Source organism: Tachysurus vachellii, chromosome 11 (assembly GCF_030014155.1).
Source record: "Tachysurus vachellii isolate PV-2020 chromosome 11, HZAU_Pvac_v1, whole genome shotgun sequence".
NCBI classification, from domain to species: domain Eukaryota; kingdom Metazoa; phylum Chordata; class Actinopteri; order Siluriformes; family Bagridae; genus Tachysurus; species Tachysurus vachellii.
Window position 1 is genome coordinate 8342501 of NC_083470.1, and position 27700 is coordinate 8370200.

The 27700-nt window shown below is 38.7% G+C and overlaps 1 protein-coding gene across 4 annotated transcripts; it reads right to left on the reverse strand.

Annotated features, from left to right (window-relative positions):
• Positions 1-5312: 5312 nt before the first annotated feature.
• spats2 (spermatogenesis associated serine rich 2) lies at positions 5313-26215 on the reverse strand. 4 transcript variants are annotated; one of them, XM_060880782.1, is made up of 13 exons: positions 26061-26215; positions 22126-22205; positions 16651-16730; positions 15942-16050; positions 15403-15452; positions 14941-15178; positions 14174-14359; positions 10748-10883; positions 9823-9881; positions 7410-7519; positions 7220-7322; positions 6975-7129; positions 5313-6842 (listed from the first exon to the last, which is right to left on the reverse strand). In XM_060880782.1, exons 2-13 carry the CDS (start codon positions 22148-22150, stop codon positions 6567-6569), a joined length of 1527 nt encoding a protein of 508 aa, XP_060736765.1. In that variant the 5' UTR covers positions 22151-22205; positions 26061-26215; the 3' UTR covers positions 5313-6566. The 4 variants fall into 4 exon arrangements, with proteins under 4 accessions (XP_060736765.1, XP_060736767.1, XP_060736766.1 ...); XM_060880784.1 differs by lacking the exon at positions 26061-26215 and adding an exon at positions 26000-26044; XM_060880783.1 differs by lacking the exon at positions 26061-26215 and adding an exon at positions 23080-23253.
• Between the last annotated feature and the right edge of the window lie 1485 nt (positions 26216-27700).

A 27700-nucleotide genomic window follows, 5' to 3' on the forward strand; every position in this document is an offset into this window, starting at 1 on the left:
CTGATCTACTGGGATTTTCACGCACAACCATCTCTAGGGTTTACAGAGAATGGTCAGAAAAAGAGAAAATATCCAGTGAGCTGCAGTTCTGTGGGCGCAAATGCCCTGTTGATGCCAGAGGTCAGAGGAGAATGGCCAGACTGGTTCGAGCTGATAGAAAGGCAACAGTAACTCAAATAACCACTTGTTACAACCGAGGTATGCAGAAGAGCATCTCTGAACGCACAACACGTCGAACCTTGAGGCTGATGGGCTACAGCAGCAGAAGACCACACCGGGTGCCACTCCTGACAGCTAACAGGAAACTGAGGCTACAGTTCATGCAGGCTCACCAAAATTGGACAATAGAAGATTGGAAAAATGTTGCCTGGTCTGATGAGTCTCGATTTCTGCTGCGACATTCGGATAGTAGGGTCAGAATTTGGCGTCAACAACATTAAAGCATGGATCCATCCTGCCTTGTATCAACAGTTCAGGCTGGTGGTGGTGTAATGGTGTGGGGGATATTTTCTTGGCACACTTTGGCCCCATTAGTACCACTTGAGCATCGTGTCAACTCCACAGCCTAGCTGAGTATTGTTGCTGACCATGTCCATCCCTTTATGACCACAGTGTACCCATCTTCTGATGGCTACTTCCAGCAGGATAACGCGCCATGTCATAAAGCGCGAATGATCTCAAACTGGTTTCTTGAACATGACAATGAGTTCACTGTAATAACCTCCACAGTCACCAGATCTCAGTCCAATAGAGCACCTTTGGGATGTGGTGGAACGGGAGATTCGCATCATGGATTTGCAGCCGACAAATCTGCAGCAACTGCGTGAATCTATCATGTCAATATGGAACAAAATCTCTGAGGAATGTTTCCAGTACCTTGTTGAATCTATGCCACGAAGGATTAAGGCAGTTCTGAAGGAAAAAGGGGGTCCATCCCAGTACTAGTAAGGTGTACCTAATAAAGTGGCCTGTGTGTGTATATGTATATATATATATATATATATATATTACTTAGTAAAAGCGAATAGAAACTACGTTTTTAAGACTGTCTACTTTTAACAACAAAGAGGTACATTAATTAAATTGAGTCACTAGGGGGCGCAATTGTATTTCTGCAAAAAGTGACTAAAGCGTGTTTTTATTTAGTTTGGGGGGGAATAGCTCTATTGAGTACTTGCCATTTCTGTTTTTTTCTCCCATACACAAAATTAATTAGGAAAACGTCTATTAGTTTGAACAACTGACAAAACTCATTCAATTCAAATGGATTGAAGCTCATTCATTTAGAGAAACAATGGTGGACAGTCTAAATCTCTGATCCTAGTTTGACTATCGAAACCATTAAGTTAAACACAAGCTTCTTGGTTGTTTAATATAAATGTCTTTGTTTCCTTTGTATTTAGGAACTAGAAGTTCAAGAAAAACAAAGATGACATCAGCCATTGTTAAAACAGCTGGATGGAGAAGTGCAGTAACTTGCTTTAATGTTATGACTATTAAACATTTAGAGGAGTTACAAATTTGGGAGCATTTTGGGTAGCTGGGATAAATTTGCTTTTGGGTGACTCAGATCACCTGCTACAGAAGACAGCTGGGTTTCAAGCACCATTAGTTTCCTCTCTGTATAAAGACAAACAATACTCTTTTACATAAAACACACACTTCTAAAAACAAAGACTGTCTAATTCCCCTACATGTTTCTCTCTGGTCTATTTCTGTCAGATGAGCCCTGTCAGTTTGGGCTTTTCAGAGTGTAGCTGACTTTCAGCCACAAAGTCAGCTACACTCTGTGGCTTGTTTTACCCATGACACCAGTGCACCAGTTCCCCAGATAATGGCAATTATTTAGCAAAATACACTCTGGATAATGCACTCAGAGTGCTGCAAAAATGAAGGAGTCCAAACTTTCTGGATGGAGCCTTTTAATTTATTACATTGTGTTTTGGACTTTTTTTTTCTCTCACAAGGCTGCACTGCTCTTATCTTTTGTATCTTCTTTCTAATCATGTTAATACTGGATCCTGAGACTATCCCATAGCCTTCAGCATGGACAGGACACAAATCCATCACAGGGCAATATGTGCACACACACATTTGTGCAACTAGGAGTAGTTTAGCATAGCCATTCCACCTACTAGAATGTTTCTTCTATTGGAGAAAACTCAGAACCCAGAGGAAACCCCAAGGAACGTGTGAGAAACATCACAATGGTAGCCCACTTGGACTTCTTGAAGCAATCTTGTGATTAATTCATTGAATGTCCATTTTCTAACACAATAACAAACATAAACCCTGATCATTAGCATATACTGGTACATGAACGTACCTGTAACTGCCGCAGGCTTTGTCAGTTCTCCTGTGAACTATAAGTGATGTGTACAGGGACCAAGAAGATAATAAGCAATAGAACCATCTTTATGGTAACAACGGCTTCAGTCCGATCTGTAGGGACAAACACTCTTGGGGAACATTGGCTCTAAACAAGATAAAGGGAAGACAAGAAAGCAACCATGATAGACAATGACTCACTGTACCTTATGAACTCTTTACCAGCCTCATAAACTGAAATATGCCCAAGAACAAATAAATACTTATACTTGATCCTTCATGTTCTCCTACAGTGATGAAAATCTACAATATAATTCATAACACAGGGTTAAAGGTGGTGTAGGCGATTTGAGTCTCGACTATTAGACAGGTGTCTGTATTAGTGTACAGGTCAAATAAATACAAGTCACAGTCCAGAAACATTCAACCAATCAATCGTGTTGGTAATTAAGAAAGCTCATGAACAAGTATATATTTAATTTCCCTTTCCAAAGGATGAGTTACTCTGCTTATCCACAGCTGTGAAGAAAACCATATCCTGAGACTAACAACACAAAAATGCCGAAACAGTGCTTTTTAAACTGCAAAGATAGACTTCCTGGCTTAGTTAAATCTTGAAGATGTCTCTCAATTGACATAAATCATATTGACCTGGAGTATTTACATCACTTATCATAAAGTGCCTCAAATGACTAGTCATGGGTGATGAAGAAAAACAGCCCTCCCGTGTAACTGGACTCCCAACAGTCAGAAGATGACACTGTATCGGTTACTTGGCCCTGTTCCACTTCTAACTTATGTAAGAATGCTTTTTATTGATTTAAGCTCCCAGATCAATATAATCCTACAGAGGTTGGTAGTAAATTTGAGCTTTTGCGCACTTCACCAACCTTCGCCAAGATCCTGGGAGTTCATATATCAAAAAGGACCCCATCTGGACAATCAGTACTGTTTCTACGTACAAAGTGGCAACTCGATTATTTGAAATACTGAGGACAGCAAAACCACTCTCACCATGTTATACAGGGAATTGGTAAGTTTATTGAAGTGGTAGCTCAGTGCTTACGACACTGGAATCCCAGGACCACCTTGAGCAAGCCCTTTAACTCTCAAAATGCTCAGTGGTATAAATGAGATGGCTCTGGATAAGAATGTCTACCAAATGCTCGTGTTGATCAACTTGTATGACCACAGAAGTTACAGAGAGATCACTGGAGTCCCCTCCTTATTATTTAAGATTTGACCACAAACACTCCTCCAACATAGTGCTGGACCGTTCTTACCCCTCCTTTGCCCTCCAGCTGCCTGTAAAAAGGCATCACAGTATCTGGACTTGTTCCACAAGAACCTGCTCTAGCTTCTTCTCCCAGATTGCCAGGACTATTAACTAGAGTCAACCAACACTTAAGTACCAAGTACAACTTTGCTTCATTAAAAGTTGGACCTTGGCCAAGGAGGCAACAGTTTCATCCTGGTCAGGTTCATGCTGGATCCTGAGACTGTCCTGAGAACACTGAGCACGAGGCAGGGTTTTCAGTAAGCAATTCAAATACCAGTAATATAAAACCAAATCTATATGACCATTCACTCTATAATCAGAAGCAAATCATGAAATTGCCAACAATTCTTGGTTTGGTTTTGTTTTATTTTATTCATAATAAATGAGAAGTGTGCCAATCAGTGACAAAAGAAGAAGGAGACCTGTCCAAGTGCTGCTTGTACTGTAGCCAGACATGGGAAATATCCTGTATACAGTTGAGACAGAGTGTAGAAAGGGCTAAAGATGTCTTTGGTCCACATTTGAAAATGTTAAGGGAGGAATGACAATGTAGGTAAAGAACTACAAAAGGCACTTGAGTTTACAGTTGTCTCATAATTGGAATCAAAGTAATGAAAAGGACAGAATTTTTCTTGTAGACATTAGGAAGAATTGAACTACACTAGACTTTTTTTTCTTTGTTTTTCTTTTTTTTTTCTGTATGTAAACCATAGGCCTAAACAATACAACATACAGTATATATGTCCCACTGAAGGGACATCAAAAACAATGTATAGATACATATGTACAGACAGAACGGCAGAGAGAAGGGAAAGAATGGGGCGAGTATAAAGTGAAATCAGTGACCCATAAAGAAGAGATTCAAATCAGAAATAGGAATAGTATAAAGAATGGGGGGAGAAAAAAAATAATAAAAAATAAAATAAAAAGGTTTTCTTTGGCAAAAATTTACATGAAAACAAAACAGGCTAGAGGTGTGGTTTGTGTTAGTGACCAATCTTCTTGTATTCTATGTGAACATCCAAAGGTGCAATTAAAACAAAATGAACCGAATTCCAATTTCATGTGTATTCCGAGAGAGAGAGACGACAACAAGTAAATGTCGCCGATTTATTTTTCCACTCCGTTTTGGGGGAGGGTCAGCAGACTTCAGAAGAAAATAAGTGGAGACATTGTGACAAGAATGCACAACTGGATGCAAACACTTCACTGTAGCCACAGTACTACTAAGCATGCAGTGACTGTTTTGATTAGCTGTTTCTTTGTGGTTTTCATTCCTGGTCTCTTAATACAGAGTTTTATCCCTTTTTTGTACTGAAACGGAGTGAAGAAAAAGCTAATTCTAGAAACTCAACTCTGAAAGAGAACGGCCACGTAAGCTGCAGGTTGAGCTGTTAAGGCAGTGGAATGAGACTCGCAATCAGGGCATTGAGGGGATTTATTCTAAACCAGACTTCGATTAAGGGATAGCAGCACGGCCACTTCGTACGTATAGGTTTTTTTTTTGTTTTTTTTAAATGCACTTCTCAAATCCAAATTAAGAAAAGCACAGCCCAGGTTTTCTGTACAGATTATCAGTTATAACGGCTGACATCTGAGGTATATCAGTCATCGTATGCAAGCAAGAAAAAGACGATGTTCTACATTTTAGTTTTAGCACCTTCAGAGGGGTCAAATGACATGCATTCAACAAACTTCAAAAGTCTGAGAAACAAACAGCCGAGTATTCCTTTACTTGGTACAAGTGTAGACTGATAGTAATACAGCATATGTATTTGTGAAAGAATTAGCAGTACATATGTATGCACACACAGTCACTTCATATAAAGACTAAAGTGAGGTTGTTCTGTGATCAAAGGCAGGTATATTAAATGCAGACATACTGTGGAAGAATGGAAAGGGCAGACAGGTCTAACCTCTGCACCCACTGTGGCCTTTAAATAGAGGTGAAATGGTGATCAAGGCTGTGAAACAGTGCACAGCACTCTGAGGGAGAACCAATCAAAAGCCAAAAATAAATAAATAAAAAGGCATGGCCATTAAGGTTGCAAGACCGTGATCAGAACATTTAGCCCCATGGACAGTCAATACATCAATTCAGTCATCAGCACTTCTTCATAATTTCTACAGAGACTAAGGGTCACGTTTCAATTTCTTTTTTTCTTTTTTTTTTTTACAACCATATCTACCCTTCAACACTGGAATTAACATCTGACTTCAGAATCAATGTAAAAATCTATTAGCCCATCAGCTAAACACCATACTTTTCAATTTTAATCAAGGAAAAAAAAAGCATCGAAAGCAAGAGAAAAAAAAAAAGAAACGAATAGATGTTCTATTTTAAGAACAGATGATATATTAAAGCTTGAAAGCTTGAAATATGATTAGCGCACTATATAAAAAGTGATAGAAAGAAAACGATTGGAAAATGTAATACAAACTAAAGCTAAAAGAAAGAAATCTGAATAGTGCACTACATGTTTACAAACTAGAACTAAACAAGATTCAATCAGTGAAAGCTCTTAGCAGCTTTACTGAAATAAAGTATCATAGGTCTCTCCCAAATGAGGAAAAACAAAAATTAACAAAAGTCTTAAAGAAAGAACAACAGAAACTGCCATTAAAAAAAAATCTTTGAATAATCTGAGGAACATTCATATTAGGTTTAACATGGAATATGACTGAACGAAGGCGTAAGAGATAAAGGGACAAGTGAACAAATCAAGTGGACATAGGGGGAGGGAGGGGTGTTGGGAGTAAGAGGTGGCAAAAAAAAAAAAAAAATGTAAACTTTGAATTTTCTTCTTCATGTGTATGGAAAAACTGAGCTAACAAGGATGTGGGGCTTTAAGGGAGGTGATGGATGTGGATAGAGTATGAATGAAGGATGCACAGTAAGGGAGGGAAATGGGAAAGGATAGTGAACTGGAACATGGGTCCAGGGCATTTAGGGTGTGTGTCAGGGGTTTTTTGGGGGTGTCCGAGGTTGCCTCTGTGGCAGCCCATTTTGGGCAGGACGGTCTTGCTGGTAGGACAACACAGTGGGGTGGACGGGGCCTTTCGTGCTGTTTGAAAACTGCGAGTTGGAGGGTTCGCCTTGGCTCCGATCACTCTGGTGTCGCTGATCTCCGGAATAGCGGTAGATGTTTCGGTTGGAATTGCGGTCGTAGTAGGAGCTACCGTTATGGCGCTGACCCGGAAAACTCTGAAATATACGTCTGTTACCCTGGAACACCTTCACAAATCACAAAGGCATAAAAAGAAACGTTAGTACCGTCACCCTTTTCGATATAAAACATAAAAAAATGAATAATGACCATATCTACTGTTGAGAGAGAGTATGGAAATTTGTGTGTGCGCGCGTTACCTGTTTGTGGGGGACGTTGGGGCGACTTGTGTAACCAGAGGCCTGGGTCTGAGCTTGAGGTGGAGCAGAGGCTTCTACAGAGGCAGAGCCAGTGACAGAAGAAGAAGTGGAATTACAGCGAGAGCGATTGGAGTAGCCAGTCTGCGGATGATACACTACACGGGAAGACCAAAAACATGAGAGTGTGTTATCAAGTCAAACAGAATTTCAATACTCTGCTACATTCAGATATGTCAAAGTTCTACCTGATCCAAAGGCCATGATGCTGGATTTAAGAGGCTCAAGTTCGTACGTGAACTTAACAGCTTTTCCAAGATCCTCGTCGTACTTCCTCTCGCTCACAAAATGCTAAAATAAAGAGAAGAGAAATCAAGGTTAGCTGTATCTGTATGTACATGTATGCGCGCACACACACACACACACACACACACACACCTTGATATCGGCACGGAGTTCTGACAGCTGTTCTTCAGACATTGAGGCAGACTTGTCAGTGAGTCTCTTCAACACCTCCGCTCGCTTCTGACGCTTATCCAGGATGGACACTACAACAGACAATTAAAAAAAAGCGGTCACAATCACACAAAAACACTATGAGAAGATGGTTAACCTGCCCTTGAGCAGAATAATAATTAAAAAAAAAATCTTGACTACAGTTAAGAAGCAACATTGTATGTGTACACTTTCAAACACACCAGAATGAAGACGGATCATTTCTTCTGTCACTTCAAAATATGAAATCGCATAATACAGCAATAGAACAGAAGAATGTGGCTAAAATGGGAAGAGTCGATATGCTTCACCACCGTTAGCTCATTTCTCCATCCTTTGATATCAACTTTGATTTGCAAGATAAATATGCAGATAAATATGCAACTGCACTAAATGTTTTATAAGCTTTTGATTAGACATAAGAGGCAATTTGCTCTTGGGATAAACTGCAATGAACAATTATAAGCCTTCTCACTAGCTTACACCTAGCATAAAACATTCCTGTTCCAAACCATTCCTTGGGAATTGAAAAGATGCTTGGAGTTTACAGGGTTATACCTGAGTGTAAGTATATTCATTTACCACAGGAAAACTTTATCTGACCTCAAACACCAGAAAACATCATGGCTACACCGATAGTGATGCTCTAGCATAAACACACAGTTAATATACCTACAGCTTGAGGATGTGCGTGTTCGAGAGAGTGAGAAATGATCAGCAAGCATAGATTTGGAAATAATGAAGCATGTAAGGGAGCTCATTTTTAATGCAGTTTTAATGTACTGCCATGTAGTTATTTCCTTGTTCGCCAAGGGAAGTCCTGGTTGGAAACCTTTGTTCTAGGATACACAACATGATAAAGCCACAAAGAGCCAACTGGCAGTGAGAAATTCTACATAGCTGGAAACAAGCTATCTTTATATTCTTCTCTACATAATTTAACCAGTTGCTAAGCAACCCTTGAGTCCGTTTTGATTCTGTAGGTGGAGGTCATCTCTTTCTCTCCAGCTTCCTGTTTCAAAAGGAAGTGTCACCATAGGCAATGCACAGCAATATTGTAAGTCACTTTTTTTTTAGGTATAAATTATGAGGTCGAAAAAGACTTAAACCTTACAAACCACCTTTCGCTACACTGATCTTCAATCCGTTTCATTTGACCATTTAAACAACTTGAAGACAACTTTATGTAGAAAAGACTAGAAAGACATCCATTAAGCCATTTACTGCTGTAGGCAACACCTGATGCACTTAAAGTAATGCATGGGCAATCTTAGAGGCAGAATGTGTGTTCAGCACACAAACAAGTGTCAGAGAAATTGAGTTCTACACTGGAAGGACTGTAGAGCTCTCCAGCAATGCACAGAACCCACACCGAGACACTTATCCAGCAGGTAGGATCACGCACAATGGATTTTGTTTTTTTTGGTTGTTGTTTTTCTTTTAATGAAAAGGGCTGGCAAGCGAGCAAGGGAAAGGAAAGGAGAGAGAGCTGAGCGCAGAATCTGAAAGCAGGATTACTGTAGGCTGCTGTCTCCTAACTGCACACACGTACAAAAGAGCCATTGAGTGAAGCGCGACACCTGATAGTGTTTCTCAGGGCGAAGACCTGGATAATGGACTCCTTGTAAGGTATGAATTCCTTCACAGCTACACTGCCCCCTGACCAACACACACCCGAGTCATACAAACCAGAATAGCACTGAATAAATCTTGTCTTCACTTTTTAAATGGTGCTGCTCCTGTTAATTTCCGTTACTGTCCACAGCACAGTCCAGATGGTGGGAAAATGCATGGAAATGGCTGACTGTGGTTTAGCAGTGCAGAACCATTAATGGGTTCTGTCAGTAGCTGACCTGAGTGTGCCTTAGAGCATGGTGTCTAAGAGAAAGAATGACTCAACTGTTTCTTCACTGGGAGTTCTGTTACGCTCAGATGCCCTCCACAGACCTGGATGTGAAATTAGGGATGCATCAAAAGTACCTGAGGGCACTTATCAAACCTTGTTTTGCACCATGTCTAGTTTGAGACTACAGCACGCTGAGAACTTCCACTAGCTGTCAGAAACGGCAGAAACTATTTTCAAATAATGATTAAAGACCTACCCTTCATTGTTAACAGGGTTTTAGACTGATAACATAAGTACATGTCCTTACTAGAGACACCAAAGGACTTCTTTAAGTCACTCTGGTTAGGACGTCCACCAAATAGTTACCAAACAAACATTTTCAGATTATTGCCTTTGATTTTCCACCTCAATTATGTCTAAAAATACTACTTTTGTTTCCAAAGAAAGTGTTTAAAAAAAAAGAATCTTTTTACAAATATGAAGAGTCCAAAAGAAACTAGATATACTCACTGGCTTCTGCTTTGACTTTATCCATCTCAGCCATCAGAGCCACCTCTCGATCCATAAGACTGTGACAGAGAAAGAGAAAAACAGCATTTGTTCCACTCAAGATAAATCTTAGACTGATTCTCTGATTCTCCTTCAGAGCTTCTAAGGTTAAAATAAACAAGTAAACCCATCTCAGGGTGCCATCAACAGTCTGTTGTACAAAACAAAATAATTAAACTTTCTTGTTGTGCTGCATTTGTGGGTTACTCTTTATGACCTACCGTCACAGCACTCCAACAATTTCCTTAATGTTTAAGTGTATTTATTTGTTTATCCTGCAGTTGTTAAGGTTTAAATATAAAACAGTACAAAAAAAAAACAAACAATACCATAAAAAGGTACAATATTTATATAATTCTGCATAAAAGTGTCTACCTTATGCACTTGAACAAGATCGGGAAAAATCAATGTTTAACAATGCCAGTATTGTCAATATTTGTGTTCAAAAAAGGTCACGTTCACTACTGTGTCATGCACCGACATGTAGGTTATGTTATGAGATTGGACAGTACAGCTAATTAAGCTCAAACATCAATATGACTGTTAAGATCACAATTAAAACCAAATGTAGATGCACATTTTTCTGCAGTAAGCGCAGACAAAATACCACTTCCACAACCAGACAATTTCACTAATCCATAATAAAAACAGCTTCTGGCTAGTTAAAATTAATGTTCTTGCTTACGAATGGTTAACCAGACATCTTGACATGACCCACAAAACAAATAGGTTGGGCCATAAAAGTGTGTATTTACACTGAAACTTTAAACATATCAAAGCAGAGCAAGCTCTTGATCCTATAAATACAGTTCTTAAACAAAGAACATGGCAGAATCTTGCTCATGCCAGTAGAGATCTTTGGTATAAGTGTGTATGACAGATTTACCAGCTCTGTAGCTCAGCAAAGGTCTGCTTCATCTTCTTGATGGAGGAATCCATCTCCTCCTTTACTACCACTCTATATCGTGTCAGAGATGCTGTACACCGCTGGAGATCCTTCACTGAGCGGTCAATGTTCGATGCTAAGAAAGAAATGAAGAGGAAAAACCACACAAAACTGAATTGCTAGAACATGGCGAACAACTCAAAACATTTATATTAGGTACATCTATGTTTATACACAGACACTGATGGCCCTGGAGTGAAATCATTTTAAACTCCATAAACTTACCTCTGTACACCACCACAATGGATGTGAAATCAAGCAATCAAGAAAAATATTGCCTTATTTTTAACATAGCCCTCCCTTTGAACCTTCCACAGGTTTAAAAATAATTGCCAACTTGAATGAAGTAGATTCATTAGCTGTTACATATTCATTTCTTGGTAAAGAAAAAAAAAACGCTTCAAGAAGGTTGGTCTACCATTGTACCATTGTCAAATTCAACAACCTAGAGATGCCTTCAGGAATGTAAATACCTCAAGGTGCAAACCAGTGGTAAAAAATATGCCAGATTGGATTTTTTTAAACATCTATTTAAAATAAAAATAATAAAAAACAAATAAATTAAAAAGCCTTCCCAGTTGTGGAATAAGATTCTTTGAACTGATGAAATGGAGATTCATTTGTACTAGAATGATAGGAAGAGAAGAGTATCCATACTCATGTAAAACGTCATGGAGGCAGTGTCTGGGCATATTGCTGCCAATGGATCTTGGTCAGGGGATTTTATTGATCATGTGACTGCTGAGAGAAGTAGCACGATAAAACCTAGTGCATAGCGGAATACTTTCTGTTCAGATTCATTTATACTGATAGGAAACATCATGCAAACAACATGCAACAACAGCAACCAAACAGATTCCAAATGAATGCCATTATTAAACGGACAAGTTAATCACCTGGCTTAAATCCAACTGAGCATGTTTTTCACTCACTGAAGAAAAGATTAAAGGCAGAAAAACCCACAAACAAGCAAAAACGCAAGGTTGCTGAAATGAAGGCCTGGCAAAGCATCTCAAGGGAGGCATATTGGCATTTGGTGGTCTATGGGATACAGATTATAGGCAATCAATAACTACAAAGGAATACAAATATTAAAAATACTCCTTATATTTATAATCACGAGGGAGGGACTATGTAAAAAATAGCTGCAATTCGTAAATGGTTAAACCCCTTTAAATTAACACACAGTCTCGAAGCGTTTCTGGCCACAGAACTGATGCTCACTGGAGGGTTGATCTGACTGAAAACTGCAATGTTGAAAGAACTGTAATATATATGTATATCCATGTATACAGCAACAATAACATACTGTACTAAAAAAAGGAGTACAAGGCAGGGGGCAACATGGCAGCTCCACAAGGACACCCAGGATCAGATGGAAGTCAGGTCTGTTTACAGTGTTAGACAAAAACTCAATCAGCTACATACATAAGTAAAAAAAAAAACAATTATATATAAATTGTGTGTGTGTGTGTGTGTGTGTGTGTGTGTATATATTATATATATATATATATATACACACATATACACACACACACACACACACACACACACACACACAATAAAACATATAAAGTACACAGATTTATCCACAGAATTACAGAGATAGAACCTGTCAGGGACATTAGAGTCCCTGTTGTGATACATAGATCCCTCGTGCAATGTGCCGGTGGGTCTGTGTGTTGACAAACTGCATAGCTGATGCTAAATGAAGACTTTATCTCTATACCTTTCTGAGGCTTGCTGGGGCTCAGTGTTCTCTCTTTCCATCTCTCTCCGTCTATCTCTCTCTCTCCCCCCATCTCGGTTTCTCTCTCTGAAATACCCATGAGAGCATTACGGTCTCTTGGCTGAGGTGTGTGGTGAATAACAGAAGCACACAAACAGCTGGTCTCTCAGCATCAAAACCTTTTACTCTATTACCTTCTGCCCATTAGTAAACACACACACACACACACACACACACACCCCTTAAGTAACCTCTGTTCTGTGACCAGTTTATTTTAGCAACAGGTTTAATCCCATGTAATAGGTGAATAACAACCTGAATTTACATTGCTTCTATTTGATCAAAGTTAAGCAATAAAGTAAATATCTCGCAATTTACAAGAACAGGGGATAGGGGTTCCAAAAACAGACGTGCACAAGGACGCACATCACAAGGACTGGTGCTTATTGATCTGACATGAACCTGTTTATCTACCCACCATTAGTGAGGTCACAGAAAATCATGATTCGGAAATGTATAATTTAGTGGTCATGGGATGGTGGGACATTTACCAGATGGTCACATAAGAGAAACTGAAGACACAGATTTTTTTTAAATCGGGTTTCTAGCTCAGTGGGAAAACCAGAACATTTCCTTTTAATATAGTCTTGGTTTCTGAACTCCTAATGGTTGCTTATTTGCTTGTTTCACTTTCAGATTTTTTTACTTCATTTCCCAGAATAATCATGTTTCAGCACTGAGTAAGGAACAAAACTCCTTCACGCACACTGAATTCACCTGACAATGTCATCTGACCTCAAGCCAAAGCAACAAAAATGAAAGTATTTACAGTGCAGTTATGCTTTTCCCATTATCCATTGACTCACTGGATAGAGGAGCTTTGTTCAGCATTTCACAATGTGTAATTAAAGAGATTATTGACTGTACTGGACTTAGAGTGGTGTTAGAAATACCACGTTGCAATTAAATAAGATGTAGAGAAGATTCAGAAATGAATCAAGTGGGCACATAGATATTCTCCACACTTCAGCTGTGTTCTAGCTTCTACCACCAAATAAATAAATGGGAGTCTTTCTACAGTTACATCCTCACCATCTTTGGATCTTTAAAATACCTTGTCTCTGCACTGACACTATAAAAAAAGACAGCTTTTAGTTAAACATAGATTGACACCTACAATAAAGAAACTTTATAACAAAATCTGTTGTGTTCCTATAACTAAGTCCATCTGCCACGCTCAAATTACCCGTCTTCCACTTCTGCCAATCTGAAATTTCAGACAGGATAAATTTAGAGTAGTGGTTTTGTGGGGTTGAAAAAGTAAGTGAAAAACAATTTTCTAGTATCTCACTGAATTCAAAGGCATTTTCACTATTTTTTAGGGGAAAATGGCTGGAAAACAATTTTAAGTTGTTTGCAAACAGCATGATTGGTTTAACACGGGACTTAAGTGGATAGAATACTTAATACACAAAAGATAAAGGCATCAGAAGAAGTGTGGGACAAAAAAAAAAAGAAAACTACTAAGATTTGTTTCTAGGTACTCGATGGGAGAAAGTTCTCTCATAGTCAGACTCAAAAATGAACCCAAACTAGGCAGATCTCTCAAATCTCATGCAGTATGGCAGCATTCTTACCAATCTTTTTGGCTGAGGAACCGTGTTGGCCGTCATCGGGTGGAAAAAGAGGAGCATTGTGAGAACTGGTAGAAGGTCTCTGGCGGGATTTGTTGCCTCGACTGTGTTGATTCTGTCGAGCTCCGTTAGTGGTGCGTTGCTGGGATGAGGCTGGGGCTAAGCTTTTCTGAGATTCTGCTTCTCCTCCTGGAAAAATTTCAAAACAGATAAGGAACACACTATTAAGAAAAACAAATAAAGGATACACCTGCTTCTTAAATAGTGTCCTGACATGTGGTGTATACACTTTTTACTTTATCAGTTTCAGCCCAGTGAACCACAGGTTTCGGTTTTCATTATGGTCCAATTAATATTTGAAACTCTCAGCAGCTCATGTTAATTGTTCAAGTTATGACCAAGTTAAGAGGACAAAAAAGGTCATTCAATTTTTATCTTTTTAATTCTTAAAAATAATAAAACCAAAAAAACTGAAAAGTGAACATCTCCTTACAGAAAGCTTTACCATATCCACACTTCTGTTTTTTGTACATGTTTTTGACCAGATTATCATTAGACAATATGTAGCATCAACCACACAATACCTTTTGAATGAGCCATTATCAGAGAAATGTCAATGTATTAGAACAAGTGCACTAATATAATCCTTTGAATTACAGCAAAAAGCAGGTATAATAGTTCTCCCTGTATTGGTTATCACAATGAGCACCTACAAGCTATGCATTTCTCTAGGAGGAACGCAAGTTTATATTGGTGAACATCATGCCTACCTGTGACAGAGATCTCAGGCATAGCAGGTTCCAACTCCAGCTCGGCTGCGTCCAACGAGGCCGAGTCCAGCTGTTCGCTCAACGAGTCCAGAGACTCACCATCAGCACCAGCTGAACCGTTGGCATGGAAACCATTAACAGCCCCTGCACATGCCGTCTCAGGGGACGAGACAGATTCAGATGGGGCAGGATCTACCGGGGCTTCTGGCTGGGGTTTGGGCTTCTTTTTCTTCTTAGGCTGTTAAGTCATAAATTAATGATCAGACTTACTAACCTACACAACAAATAAAGTAATAATACAACAAGAAACCCTCTGCAAAAAAGCATTATTTTTTTAATACAATACCAAAACACACTTAGGGCTAACAGGGCACCACCTTTGGTGCTAAATTTAGTACTAAAGTGTTTTAGAGAACAGCTGTGACGCAGACATTCACTCTGCGTCATTACATACGCACACACCTTCTTTTTACCGGTGACATTCCATTCCTTCAGGATCTCTACTGCACTGCCTGAGGGCAGACAAAGAAGAAGAAAAACATGTCATTTGTAGATGAATAAACACGATGCACACATCACAACAGAAACCTATGGCATTTGAATAAGTGCCAAATCATTGTCTCAGCGCAGCTTGTGAACTAATTGCACTGTTGGGAATCTGATTTTGCCTTTCAGTGATTAAAAGCTTATCATAAAGCTTTACAAATGGTAGGTCTGGGCGTGATGGAGGCCAACAAAAAAGGTTAAAACTGTGTCAAAATTCCTGACACACATTCCAGCTGTCTATGACTGAGATATAAACATGTTCACACAAGCAAACTGACGCTACAGCCAGTCAACTTAAATCTAGGAATAGATTTCGTAAAAAAAAAAAAAAAAAATTTAAAAAAATTTAAAAAAAAAAAACAAAAAAAATCAATGCTCATTTACAACATGTGGGACTAATCCTACATCAGCTCCAAGACAAACATACAGAAACTGTGCTGTGAAAGGAGTCATACCTTCGACAAAAGCCTGCACGGCCCGATCTACACTGTTCTCAAAGTGCTGCAGGACCAGGGCGATCTCGTTATTGCTCTTGTTAGGAACCACCGCTCTCACTGCGTTGATCTGGTGGGAAACAGAATTCAGTAACAGAATGAGGTGGTCAGTGTGAGTGTCCATGAAGAGCAATAATCCACAGAAACACGACTATTAAATTCTGTCCTACATTTTGGAAGCCACATCAGTTCTGGAATATACATGTCCACATGGTTCTAGATTTACTTCCAAGAAATGTCACACCTCTAATTATATTAGATAATTCAGAACAGCACTGTGCAGTAAACTTCAATATCCAATGCACTAGAAATCATAAAACTTGACTGCATACATGACTTTTACTCACAACAGGCAGTTAACAGCATATGATCAAGACAAAATATATGCAGTATTCTTTTTATCTGTTTAGGATGGTTGGGCCTTCTATTTTCATATGCATCATCATGATTAGTAGGCCACTCCCTAAATAATTCAGTCACAAAGCCTGAAAACTAGTGAGGTGCATTTAGAAATGCAGCAGGGAATCTGCACCACAGCACAAATACAGAGTGGAAAAAACAAAACACTTAAAAGTCAATGAGTCTTTCCTTATTGTGAGCTTCAGGGATGCCACTTTTCAGGACTTCAATTTCTGGAAATGATAAATAGAAAAGGAAATCCAAGCAGTACCTTTTCTTTCATCCTTTCAAATGTTCCTCCTTGGGACATGACCATTTTGGAGTGCGTGTCAAACTCCACCCCTGACGTATCTATTATAAGACACAAAACAAATGGAAAGCATGGAGTTAAAAGTTCAGTCTGAGTTGTACCATTTGCAGCCTGAGAATTCTGCACGACTTGGCACAAGGAAGTGGGGGATTTTCCTCTATATATGTAGGTCAGAAGAACAGCCCAGGGAGACAAAAAAGAAAGAGAGTGTAGAAGAATGGGAAACCACTATAAAACATTTTAGGTTCTTCATTTAAAATAATACCCTAGAAATTATAATCTTTCACATGAATCTACTACTCTGGTAACAGCACTGAACTGCTAAATGCTAACTATGGAACAGTTTCCAAAAACGTGGCATTTTCTAGTGCAGAAATACTATTCAAAGCTTTTTACTTACTTTTGCAGCAGAAGAGTAAGTAAGCATGTTGCGAAGACATGAACAGTCCATGCACTGCCTATACTTAGCCAGAGTCATCCAGACAAAACTTCAAAATCAAAAACGCAGAGATCCTAAAACGCAGTCCCATCCCAGCCTAAACCTCCTGACGCCCCTTTTTTTCCCCCTTCGCCCCTCCTTCCCTTTAGTTTGCTTGTTCTCTATTTTCCCCACACAGAGCCAAAGCTGTCTCTCATACAGGATTAAATGTAGATAGATCCTTAACACAAGCAAACATAAATCCACTGGGATTATGGTTAGGAGCTATTTAAACAAGCTTATTTCCCCCAAACAAGCATATGGGAGAAGACTGATTACAATTACCAGCACGCAAGTGTTTCTCTAGTAATGAAACAGTTGCTGAGATGCAAGATTAGAGTAATTTTCCACAGGAGTATTAATTTTCGTTTAGTACTGAAGTATAGGTAAACTTTTAAAGTCCCCTGAATTAAAATTAAACCTGCAAAAAATATGAAGGACAGTTAAAAGTAGGTCAGATGTGTTGAGGTTGAGGCAGTCCTGATGCAAATGACCTGCTGACCTAGTTTGCATTGATACAGACTGAGCATCATTTTTAATGCAGCACGTTGCGATCGACAAAAGGTCAGTAAGTCACCGTTCTGGCTACAAGCCGGGATTTCTTCTCACAACGCATGTAAATTATAGTGTTTATGTCTGGCTAGTGTATGCATGTTGTATCGGCTTGAGTTATATGAGGGTTAACTATATTTTACTTAAAATCACAGCAAAAATAATAAGGAACCAGTAATGAAACATGTGAGCTGGCAGTTCAGCCAATCATGCTCTAAGTCACAAATTGTTAGCTAACCACAGATATTAAAATATTTAAAGGTGCAGACTTTAATCAACCGTTTCAATATTTTATATGCAAATACACATATAGGCTTCAAATATCTAGGACAGTTGTATTATTGATCATTATTAGGTGGATATCTTACAATTGCAGTTATCAGATGCAGGAAAAACCTGGACTACACACTGTTGGGTCTAGATAAAGCAGGAACTGCTTCCTAGTTTGTCCTCATGCCATCTGCTGTGTGGTGAGGTATTTCAGTTAGCAGTCATTATGAGAAGTCGTAGTTATGATCTTATGCTTTGTGAGATCCATTATTAGGTGGAACGGTGAACAGCATCACAGTCTGAAATCCAGGCATTGAATACAACCAACCTCAGTCATCAGAATTAGGTTTAATGATTGTAAATTATTTTCATGAATTGTTGAGATTGAGATCTGCATTTTCTGTTTAATTTTCCCCTACATCAAGACATTTAATGTTGCTCTATGGTTCGTATTTTATACAAATATGCACATACTCTATATATTTAAGGCATATTACATGACTGGAGGAAAGGAACTTACACAAAGCTTGCTGTTAAGGGCTCTTAAAAAGTTGTACATCTGTGGCAAACCTGCTAATTTACATTATGTCTATGGGAAAAGGGAATCTAGAGGCATTGTAAACCTTTAGAACGCTTACTGTGTAAAAGGGAAAGATAAGAAATACTTAGTTACAGTGGTAACCGTTCAGGCTGTTATGAAACGCATGTAGGCGCAAAACAGTTCAAAGAGCATTCACAAAAAGAAAACACCCTATTTATTTCACTGCATGAGGTTACACTGTGTGGTCTTTTGACCACTGTTGTCCCTTTCACATAAAGCACAGTGACCTGATTACTGCAATCTTTTAGGAAGTGAGTAACAAAAGCTTGCGGTGGCCTTGCAGTGCACCCCTAACTCCTGTCTAGAGGCATTTGCAAGTGCATTTAAATACAATTTGCCTAAGAAAACGAGTAAAGTCTAAAGTTGTCAAATGCTAGAACCTCAGTCAAGTGCTCAAAGCTCAGATATACAACACAGTGATGGTCACAGTAAAGACGAACAAAAATAAAACAAGAATTACAACTTTAGCCATATACGGAATCTTGGAGATTTGTACACATTATCTTTCCATTTCATTGAAATGAAACTTAAGTTAAGTCATAAATGATTAACACACGTGTTTATTTTCACATTTTCACTGAAGAGTCTCATTTTTCCCCCCCACAAATTTAATAAATACATATATGATCAATTAGGAAAGTCCCAACAATTGTCAGCATTGGTGAATTCAAGAAAACAGCCAGAAGTGACACACCAATCAGTTTTTAACCAAACTGAGTTATTTTCCTTTGACAATTGAGCTTGTATAACTTTGATTTTTTGACCTAAATATACTTTACCAAATTGATGTGGGGATGTTTTTTATTTACATTGCACTTTATTTCCTGCATTTGTGTGTAAGCCAGTTTAACAAACGCAGCAGTAAAAATACAATCTCACTAATGAGTTTGCTAGCAGTGTGTGATTTTATCACACAGAGAATGTTAGGCTTTGATCAGGTTGATGGTTAGAGAGATGCATGTTGTAATGAAATGCACAATCAATTCTGTTTGGAATCCGATACACACTGTTCCTGATCTGTAGTCAGAATCAAGGCAATTTACGTTAAAATGGATCTCAATCGGAAGTAAAGTTCAACTATTTAGAGTGGTTCAATTCAATAAAACCTATAATTTACTAAATGATGTAAATATAAAGTGATTATAGTACTCTGGCACACATAATTGACTCTCTAATCAGACATTGATGGGCTTCGTAGTGTCCGGCATCTACTATACATTATAAAGTTATGGAAAGTAATGACCGTAACACAAAATCTTACTATTAATGGTCTCCCAGCTTGAATAAATCCAAATCTATATTAATAGAAAAATCCTGATCTGATAAACTGAACATTTGAATCTATTTCTACATCTGAAACATTTCACAGAAGAAACCAAAACCCTCAGTCTACAGTATACTGATAAAATACAACCTACAGATACAAATGGTACATTTATGCTCCGTTTCCAAACAAAATCAAGTGAAAATGTCCTACTTGTTATTTCCGGAAAAAGGCTGAGAATGAAACCAGTAAGGGTGTTTTCAAAAGCAAGAGAGGAGTTTCCTGACACAGCAAGCATAACAAGATATACTATATGATCATTAAGCACAACATTCACAATATCAGTGCTCTCTCTAATGATGGTGAGAATATGAGAGATTAGATAGATCACCTGAGCCAGATATCAAAGAAAAAAAGCTCAGAAATCGGTCCAGATCATCCAGGTGGTGGATGTGTCTGTTATATCATTTACAGCACGTGTATGTCACATCATGCACTGATTGCAATTTTGCTGCATAACTCCATTAAGACAAAACTGTTAATAAAGTGCTAAACGTCATTTATCATAGATTTATTAGCTAGCCCAAAGGACAACTAAAAGCTGCCTAGTCCGATGTATAAGCCAACTACAAAGTGCTAGCTAATATAATATAATGTTAACTTTTTATTAATACAGGCTAGGAGACAGAATACAGACTAATCCTGTTCCAACTCAAGACGTCATTTGTGCACTCAAGAAAACAAACCTACACCAGTGTTTCAGGTCTCACATGCAACATAAATGTATTATATAAGTCAGTCTTTGTTTTCTCTCTCTCTCTTTCTTGATGGCTTTATATTGGACTTTATTTTTCTTTCATCTGCCCATCACCCCTGCCAGTCATACCTGCATGCAAATTATTCCAGCTAATAAAAACTGTCAACTAGGTTGTTCTTTGGCCAGTGTGTGGTTTACCAGGTTGTGGGATTAAGAAGCAGCTTATACTGGTGCAATAATTACAGCATGAGAAAAATTACATAATGCATGTCGTTCTGCAAATGGGCGTCTACCAAATGCCATAAATGTAATTGTACAGCTTATCAAGGTGTGTCACGTCTCTATTAAGAGCAGTATTTCAACCTAGCCTATGTACAAAACGTTGGTACAAATCTTTCTTTTCAGTTTGTTAAAGCTACCTGACTGCCAGGCAACAATGAATAGAAAACCAGGCTAATGATTTATCCACCCCTGTAATAACTGTTGAGCACAAGTTCTAATCCCAGTTCTGGTGTACACACTTGCCCTGCATATATTACAGTTTTCACTGATTCAAATAATTAACAGCACTTTGTGTTGCTGTAGGGTTGCTGGAGCAGGAAAAGCACTACACTGTGCAGGACAGCGAGAACTCCAGGGCCCAGTTTCCTGTGATGGAGGTCATATTTCAAATTGTGATTAATGTCTTAGCGGTACTACTAAGTACCAGAATGGCAAGTAAATGCTTTAGAACATGGAAAAGGAAAAAAAAAAAAAAAGCAGGAATTACTGCCCTCTGAGCATTTGGTCCATTTGGACCATCTGAGCTACTCTCCATTTTATTACCACAGTCAGTTTACAGCATGTGCTTCCAGGTTAAATAGCATGTATAGTCAGTGTCGTAAAGTAGGGTCTCTGTGGTAATCCAGGGTAGATTTCAGTGTTTGTCTGGTTGCACTGGAAAAAGATTAAGATTGCAGAGCAAGTTTGGCCTAAATAAAAAAAGATTGACTTACTACACGTTTTCTGTTTTAAAAATTGGAGTTAAACATATACAGAGATAACCAAGTAAACTGCTGATCTTCACTACCCTCACTACCCCTATGGCTGAAGGATTCTGAACGAAATATACAGAAGGCGCTAATTAATTGGAGGTGAGAGATGAACTTTATCGTTTCTGTGGAGACAACTTTTAGGACACATATCAAGGCAGTCAGGGCCATGTGATAACAGTGTGCTGACATGTAAAAGTCAACATGTCAGTGTTGTTTGTACAGAGTGAAGAATCTGGATGCCCTTGAGCATCAGACAAAGAGAGAAACATGCAATTTAATTCAAGTCACACAACCTAGTACCCTCTTGCCCCTTGATTATTAATAGCCTAGTTTCTGAAGTACACAGTATAAATATACACTTCTAAAGGAAAAGGACACACCAGATTCAGAGAAATAGCTATGGTTAGGAGGGTTTTTGTGTGAAGGCTACACAAGGACCAAATACAGGGAAAACATCATGATAGTGCTTACAAGACTTACCCTTGTGACTGTTCTTCTTCGCCATAATCCACTTCTCCAACTGTTCAAGTGGACTTCAGTCTTTAGACTCCTTTGTTATTCTGTTAAACATAAAATGAGGTCAGCATGTTGTATGCAATTTAATACTCATCACACAGACGCTAGGAACATGTGCAGTTTTTCTGGACTTGGATTTCTTTTAACAAAAAAAAAAAGAATTATTTCTAGAACCCTCTCTCTACTCTTCCAAGATTTCCTTTTCTCCCTCTCTTCCTCTCACCCCTTCTGCAAATGCTTGCGTGTCAAAATGAGGCCTCTGTCAGCACAGGGTCACGCAAGGACACACTTCCAAACTTCCACATCCACACTTGGACATGGTAATTTCCTAAACGCTTACACTTACTCCATCTTTCTCTTAATGGTTGCTTCCAGAAACACTGCTAGAAGAATCTGGAAAGTGAATAAACGGCCTCCCTCCTGTTTCCTTATTCCAAGAGTATTTTATGTCCATGACATATAAAAGAAGCCATTGAGCTGGTCTGTGCTTTTTAAATGACTTCTTCAGATAAATATGCAAGCTGGTTTAAGGAAAATCCTACAGCTGGACTTCAGAAACTGGGATATTTCAGCATGGACTTGTGCGTATGCTTAACGAGTAAAGTATGTTCACAAGCCTTTTCTCTTTACTTTATTAAAAATGACCACACTGCAAATCCAACATAGTTGAATTACTGTCTGTGTGGCACTATAGCCACACACGTTATACAGTTTTGTACAAGGCTAATGTTTCACTCATCACCACCTTTTAATCATGAGCTCCTTTAATTCCTTTATACGAACAGACAGAAAGTAAACAGCAAAGTGGTAAATACTAACAGATTTTTGCAAAAATGAAAGAAGGGAAAAAGGCAATTAATCAAGGCTATTTCATTTCTAGACATCCACTAAACCCACAAATAAGGAGTTTAACTATACCTCAAGACATTAGGAATTGAGGATCACAGCAAAAACTGCCAATTCCTTTCCCTTCCAAGCTTTAAAGATCTGCTCGCATGCAAATCAAAAGTTGTCAATGAGCTCCTTTTAGTCTGTGCTTAAAGCCAGACTATGTTTTCCCATGTCACGTACTCCCTAAGCAAACCAGCACCAACTAGAAACAAGGTATCTGCCTCCTTTATGATCCAGGCATGATTGGGATTAACTTTCTCTTTCCTCCTCACACTGGTCGTGACAAGAAAAGAAACCTAAACACGCCCCTGCTGAGTCCCGGCTTTACGTTCCAATGTGCAGCATGCCATCAGCATGAAGCCGGCACCACACCTTTATGCACGTCACACACCTGTACCCAGCTGAACAAGTGACGTCAGAGACGGAGCTTATATTTAAACCAACAGGAAAATGAACCGGCTGTTTAACAAGGAGGAGGAACACGCAAATCAAACCTTGTTGTATACTCAAAACAGTGAACGCCAAATTAGACATGCACAGACCTACCTTGATAAAATAGAGCTATTCAAATTATATAGGTTCCCTATGGCTGTTTCAGTGTAATATATGACATAAGTGCTGAAACAGTTGTGTAAAGTGCAACCAAAAAAGTGTGTGTGGGTTGGGGGGTCGGGGGATTTGTTGAAAAATGTGCCACTGCAACACTGCAATGTGAAGGAAGGGTGGCAGAATTGAGGAATGCAGTCCTAGATGGCTGCAGGGACGGACACACACACACACACACACACACACACACACACACACACACACACACACACACACACACACACACACACACCTGTGAACACCTGAGAGATTAAATGGATTGTGCATGATTGATACTATCTCTGGTTATCTTTAGACAAAGTGAGTGAGAAATTTAATATTTGATTATCTATAAGAGTTTATATACCAACAATTGTTCATCCACTATTTGAGATAGAATTGAATTGAGACACATAAAATCCAAAGACAGTGGCAGAGTCCTCCCAGAAAACCAGAAAAATTAATGAGCAATTAAATAATTAGTCACAAATTTCTTGATAAACTCTCATCACGCATAACCGAGAAGTCATTTTGAAATTCATTTACAGCTTACTGCCGTTGTTTCTCCCTACTTTTCTTTTTTCTTAATCAGTAAATGATTTGAAAGGACTTATACTAACCGTTGCTGGAAATGCATCACCTTATTTTTGCCCTGTGTGATTTATGTCCAAATGAATATTCGTAAACATTGTTATAAAATCCAAAATCAACAGAAATTCCATTTCAAAACCACAATTTAGTCCAATGCTAACTTTTCGAAATCCATGGAAAAAACTATTCCTGGACACACAGAAAATAACATATACTGTGGAATCACTTTTAGATCACTCAAACAGGGACATTTAAAGATTCCAAAAGTTTTTGAGCACCAAGGATACATTTGAACAGCCTCAAGGAAGCAACCAAACTTTTTTATTTAAACCAAAAGCATCAGAGCTAAACATCAGCCCATGGTTGCCAAATTCACCAAATACATAAATTATGGGTTGCCATGCTCTCTTCTTATAAGACACAAGTTTCCATTCTATTGCATTGTGTGTCTCCAGAGAACCTTCCTTCTTCATGTACCATGTGTTTGATATACAAAGGATCCTGACCATACACTTAATATCATTTTTGACGCCACCTGGAGATTTATAGGACGTTTTCAGGATGCATTAGCTTCTTTTCCCGGAAAGAGATGGTAACCCTGCTTTAGCCTGTTACCCTGAGACTGCCAACTCAGCACGGATCACAATCACACTTCACTACCTTTTCTTCCTGCATTCCACATAACCAGTACATTCAGAAGAATGAATAAACAAATGAATTCCATGATGCTAAAAAGCACGCCGAATTTCAGCTAAAAGTAATATAGGATTTAATACACATTAGACAGATTTTGCGTATTAAGTCGACCTGCTAGACCAATGACTCATGACTCTTAACTACTCATAAATAATAATAAACATGTATTTAAATGCAAAGAAATTCGACTGAATTGTATTGTGATTACGTTTTTGTAAAAACGAAACTTAAACAGCTAAAGATAGCAGTTGGTTTTAAAACTTGTCTGTAACAAAAAAAGAAGAGACTTTGCATGTCTCACCCCCAAGACAAGCCACATCGGCGCTAACAAAACTGAGATATGAATAAAAGCAACAACAACAACAACAAAAAAGCATCTTTATAGCATTTGTTATATAGCATTTATTTGCTTCTATTATGCTGACTGAACTAGCCAGACGAGAGCTCTGTGAAGTACATGCTGGTTCGCCATTTTAGCGCGCTAAGTTAGCGAGCTAGCATTTCTGTCCAGTGCGTAGTTCAGTACTGCAGCTAATGTTAGCTAATCTGGCTATCTGACTGGCTGGCGATTTCATTTGAATTACATTTTAATAAATAATACATATTTCTCTAATAAAAAGCTAAATATTAACATTCCCCAACTGTGTTTAAATGTGTAATAAGACCACTGTTAAATATAGTAACTGTTAGCTTATCTAAAGATTAAAAAAACAACCATTAGATAACTATGCTAGCTCATAGCTCAGTGGCTAGCTTGCACAACCTCTGGTACAATGCAAGCAGTATCTTAGCAACGCTTTACTGCTGGCTAATCGGATAAATTTCCTTGCTAGCAGCTAGATGCTTATTTATGGAGTTGCGTGATGAACAAAACGAATGTTTCTCCGCACGTCTTAAAGCAGGACAAGGCGATAAAATGATACACCTTGTTATTTTCAGTATATATTAGTGATATTTTATATAGCTGTTCACTACCCGTTGTGTCTGTCGCGCAAGCTGCAGTGTGTCTGCTGAACTGCGCTATGTGCAGAAATCGTCTTCAATTCATTAAAGTAGCCAAGCTAAATTCACTCACGAGTCCTATCTGTACGCACATCCCCGAACCTAAAGCTATATGCAGACGGAAAAGAGCCTACCTCTCAGTCTGGAGTAACCTGTGGGTTAATTTGAAGCGTCTGGATGCCTTGCGAATCGCGCTTGCTTTTCCTCCCCCCTATCCACAAACACACGTCTCTCACAGCCGGTCTGACGCGTCACTTCCGAAAACCGCGGTCTTCAGGCATCCGCTATCAGTCGCCTTTACACTGTATTTACATCTTTTTAATCCCTTCCCAAGACGATAGTCTCATTACGCGGAAATCCGCCCTTTAAACTACGATTCTCAAACTGCATTCTGCGATTATTGTTCATTCCTTGAGCTGGATATTGTTCTCCTCTACTGTATGGGTGTTACGATTTGATATTTTCACGATAGAATAAACTGCTCAAAAAAAAACATCACGGTTTTTAAGCTATCCCGTGGTATAAATTTGGCATTAAAAACCAGACTTCTATTGTTGAAACTAGAAATGTAATGTTGTTCTACCTCAGAAAAGTACTAATAAATATACAAACGTGGACAAAATTGTTAGTACCCTTCGGTCAATGAAAGAAAAACTCACAATGATCACAGAAAAAAACTTTAATCTGACAAAAGTAATAATAAATATAAATCCTATGAATGTTAACCAATGAAAGTCAGACATTGCTTTTCAACCATGCTTCAACGGAATTATTGAAAAAAAATAAACTCATGGAAGAGGCCTAGACGAAAATGATGGTACCACTAGAAAAGACTGAAAATAATGTGACCAAATGTTCATTCAAGGTGTGTCAACTAATTAGCATCACAGGTATCTACAATCTTGTAATCAGTCAGTGGGCCTATATATAGGGCTCCAGGTAGTCACTGTGTTGTCTGGTAACATGGTGTGTACCACACTCAACATGGACGGAACAAGTTGTCTCGGGAGATTAGAAAGAAAATTATAGACAAGCATGATAAAGGTAAAGGCTATAAGACCATCTCCAAGCAGCTAGATGTTCCTGTGACTACAGTTACACATATTCAGAAATTTAAGATCCATGGGACTGTAGCCAACCTCGCTGGATGTGGCCGCAGGAGGAAAATTGATGACAAATCAGAGACGGATAATCCGAATGGTAACAAAACAGCCCAGAAAGACTTCTAAAGAGATCCAAGGTGAACTTCATGCTCAAGGAACACAAGTGTCAGATCGCGCCATCCGTCGTTGTTTGAGCCAAAGTGGACTACGTGGGAGACGACCAAGGAAAACACCATTGTTGAAAACAAATCATAAAGCTAGACTGGAATATGCCAAACTACATGTTGACAAGCCACAAAGCTTCTGGGAGAATGTCCTATGGACAGAAGAGACAAAAATGGAGAAAAAAATAAATAACATGTGTGTCTATCTTTCAGCCATTTCCCTGATCTTTCATTTCAAGACTTTTTTTCAGCCTTTACTCTCATTGTCCATTTCAGGTCAAAATAACTTCCACTTCTACCTTTCAGACTTTACCCTCATTGTTCACTCTTAGTCAAAGTAAATTCCGCTTCTGTCTTTTAGCCTTTACCCTGATTGTTCATTTCATGCCCCCATCTGGCTGTGCATTTAAACATTTATGGCTGTCACCGCATGCAAATGAGCCGTGTCAGGAATGTGCTATGGGTCATGACATGCTATGATCAACATATGAACAAAGTTCAGCCTTT

Excerpts from the sequence above, each read along its gene's own strand:
- spats2 (XM_060880781.1), bottom strand. The coding sequence starts at position 17,129 with ATGTCTTCGCAACATGCTTACTTACTCTTCTGCTGCAAAA. Across the intron at positions 15,453-15,941 it reads CGTGCAGGCTTTTGTCGAAG|GCAGTGCAGTAGAGATCCTG; the intron begins GTATGACTCCTT and ends GTCTGCCCTCAG. Across the intron at positions 7,130-7,219 it reads CATCATGGCCTTTGGATCAG|TGTATCATCCGCAGACTGGC; the intron begins GTAGAACTTTGA and ends CTTCCCGTGTAG.